The sequence below is a fragment of the Parasteatoda tepidariorum genome, chromosome 4 (genome assembly GCF_043381705.1).
Source record: "Parasteatoda tepidariorum isolate YZ-2023 chromosome 4, CAS_Ptep_4.0, whole genome shotgun sequence".
Lineage (NCBI taxonomy): Eukaryota > Metazoa > Arthropoda > Arachnida > Araneae > Theridiidae > Parasteatoda > Parasteatoda tepidariorum.
In genome coordinates this window covers 8,489,963-8,493,565 of record NC_092207.1, presented here as the reverse complement: position 1 = coordinate 8,493,565, position 3,603 = coordinate 8,489,963, and the positions used below count along the sequence as shown (strand labels likewise).

Here is a 3,603-nt window from a genome sequence, read left to right as displayed (position 1 = left end):
CTATTAAACTAATTTAATTGGTTTCAGAGCGGCTGAGTGGCAACCTTTTGCACCGATGCAGAGGCGCAAACGCTTATTGAAATTTTCAACAAAGAATTGTAAGTCTGTCTCCTATCCCCGCCAAAGCAATTGCTTTAAAGAGTCCAAACTTTTGCGTATAGAGCAAACAAACGATTTCACGTTTTCTTCACTTAAACGACTCTAAAATAGCACACTTTTGGCTTCAGATTGTAAAAAAGCAAAAACAACAATATGTTAACTAATAGATATAATTTAAAATAGTTTATAATTAAAGTAAAAAGAAATGAACACACAAATTAGAAAGAAATTAGTTATTTCTATTCTATGATATAATAACTTTGTCCAAGTTTTTTTTCTGCACTTTGTAATAATTGAAGTTGAAAATAAACTTTGTTAACAAAATTATATGAAGAATAAACTAGACAAACGTATCACACAAAAAATTTTAAGTAGATAGCAAGAAAGAAATATAAGGAACCCCTCGTACACTTTTTTCCTCTTCTTTTTTGCCGCAGCTACAATTATTGTAAAATCAAATATAAATGTTAGGAATACTGGTAAATCACTGTACAAAACTCTTGTAGTTAATTAACACATATGTCTTTTAAAAAAATTTACATTGATATTTAGCAATAAGTGTTAAATCAATTTTTTAATAAAAAATAGATTTTTTTAAAAATAGATTTAAACTTTTACATAATTTTATAAATGTGATTTTTTAAAATTTCTTTTATTGTGTCTGTGTAGGTACATAGCCAGATTTTTCAATAATAAGCACCTTTATAGTACTTTTTAAGCACTCAAAACTATTATTAATCACTTTCCGGAAATATTTTAATCACTGTGCAGTAATAAAAATTATTTTTTTCTATCATTTAGAGTTCTTAATTTATAAACATAAAATCAATAAAATTCAAAAACATTTTTAAAAACTTTACATAATCATGATAAAATAACTAGATTCTGATAAATATTGCAGAGAAAATTGTGAAAATCATGCTTTTTTTGTAATTTAGAACTCCAATCAACACGGCAAAGAAAAAAATCTATTTTTAAAAGATAGAAAATTAAGATCTTTTGACATAACCCTGAATAAAAAAGTACCTTTAAGGGCTTTTAAAAACATAAATAAAAAATTAGCACCTTTAAGCACTTTTTAAAAATGCTAAGCACCCTAATGTATGAAACCTGATTATAGTTTGAGGCAGTTAAGTTGAAAAATAAATTAAGCATATGAAAACAATATTCTTAAAAAATATATACCACAAAATTAATTTAATATGCTTGATCATTTAAAAAAAATTCAAATTTAGACAGTCAAACTTATATTTACCAATGACGGTTGGTTCAGTTAACCAAACAAGTTCGGGGGGCAAAACTTCAGGCACACCACCAACACTAGTGCTCACAACTTGAAGTCTAAATAAGGTAAATTATAGGTATGAAATGATATAATATAACAACTAAACAATTTGAAACATAAATTGTTGGAAATTGATGAATTAAAATATATAGTTTAACCCTCTATAAGACTAATACATCCCACCAACTTCATCAGTTTTTAAATATCATAGAGAATCCATTTTCCCCTCTACTCCCTGTGGTTTCAGTTTTAATTATTTTCAAGAGATATTCGCAATATTGTCTAAGTTATTGAACAGGGTTGCCACTCGATTTTGGAAGAAAAAAATTCCCCTTGTTTTCCCTGTATGTGTGATACACAATATATTAAGAGGAAACCCAATTAGTGTTTTCTTGTGTGAGCTATATTGGGCTAACTATACTAGTTTTAATTGCTAGAAAAACTTAAAGTAAAAAAGAAACAGCTGAACATACTTAAATAATGCTATAGTGAATGAAATATTTAAAATAGCTGAAATACCTTCACTAAAGATTCCAGAGATTGCACTTTGAATGGACACTATTTTTTTAAAAGACAAAAATAAAAAACAAATTCCTGGTATTTTTCCAGTTTGTAAAGAAAAGCTTAAAAATTCCTTCCATTTTCCCTGTATATTTTGGTGATTTTTAAAATTCCTGTATTTTCCAGGTTTTCCCTATTCTAAGTGTAGTGGCAACCCAGTTGAATCTTATGATATGCGTTGAATTTTAATAATAATTTAGAATCTGTCTGGCAGCCACAAAATAACACAAACCCCCATAAGTATAAGTTCAGGACATTTCCATACAATAGGCAGCAAAAGTATTAAAATTATGTCCATCTCTGTCGTGAGATACGAAAGAAAACTCGTCCCAAAATCTCTTTATGTGCTTTACTACTGCTTTACAAACCAAGCTAACCATAACTTTCTGGTATAACATATATACATGCTATTGCTTGAAAAAGGCAAGCTTACTCACCAATACTTGATATGACAGTATGCTGTCCAATAGCACTATATGTTTAAAATTTCTGCTGCTATTTCGAAAAGGATCAAAAATAAATCTAAATAATTACTTCGTAACTAAGTTTTTATTTCTATAAAAATACGAAATTATTCTGAATAAATACTAAGCGCATAGCTAACCTAAACTATAACTTGAGACTACATAACAAAATTAATTTAAACAAATGCTTAACATATAACTAATTATATTTAACACTACTTAAGAGGACGCAATACCTACCCTCTCAATGCCAGCTGCTAATGCTTTTTCTATGGGAGCTTCATTTGCTAATAACTTTTTTGCATTTTGATATTTTGGAAAAATTCTTTCAGCATTTGAAAGTTCATAGTTTACTCTAAGGTCTTATGAAATCACTTTTTGTTTTACCATAAATTTTAAATTATTAATGGAGTTTAAATATCGGTAATAGAGACATCTTCTTGAAATCCGTTTTTTATCAAAATTCATTTAGTAAATCCTTATTTTTGAGTTCACTTACTCGAACTATACATTTCAAGCTACCAGAAGAAATAACTAGTAATTATTTTCTTCAATTATGAAATGTGTTATTAGGAAAGAAAGATGAAAAAATTCTTAAAAAAATTGGGAAAAGAGCCTAAACCACGCCTCCCATCTGTCCTCCCTTCATTTACCAATACGAGTAAAAGTTCTAGTGGGGAGATCTTTTGGGGGGTTAGGAGAAAAGCCTCTTTACTTTCTTTGAATAGTTGAGGGGTTAAATAGCCTTGGGGTCTTCTGTTGTGGTTGAAAACAGTTTTTATTTCATTCTCTTTCTTTAAAATGAGTTAGGATGGAAGACTTTCTTTCGAATTTTCTTATGTTATTTATTATTATTTTTTCTTCTTAATTTTGGCAATAACAACTTATCAAAACATTGTAGGATAAATATATTTAATTAGTTAATTATATATATCAATTAAGCTAACAATAATTATGCAATCTTCTGTAAAAAATTTTATGTAGCACTTTTAAATACGGAGTTAAAAAATAGTAAAAATTTTAAACTTCGTAATTTAAATTATAATATTGTCATTAAATTTTTTTTAGCTTTATATAAGAGGTTAAAAATTGAAACTAGCAATATGAAATTTCTTTACTTAAATATCAGTCCTAAATTTCATAAAATTACAATAAATTTCAGAACAGTCACATGTGGGTCTAATACTTTCCTAA

At 27.5% G+C, this 3,603-nt stretch overlaps 1 protein-coding gene across 1 annotated transcript in view; it reads right to left on the bottom strand.

Moving 5' to 3' along the window:
- Window positions 1-1,354: 1,354 nt before the first annotated feature.
- Window positions 1,355-3,603, bottom strand: part of LOC110282368 (phosphatidylinositol N-acetylglucosaminyltransferase subunit A) — a gene marked incomplete at both ends in the record, with an annotated part of 16,828 nt that continues 14,579 nt past the window's right edge. The window contains 1 exon segment of the mRNA XM_071180472.1: window positions 1,355-1,440. Within this exon segment, the coding sequence (XP_071036573.1) occupies window positions 1,355-1,440 (86 nt within the window).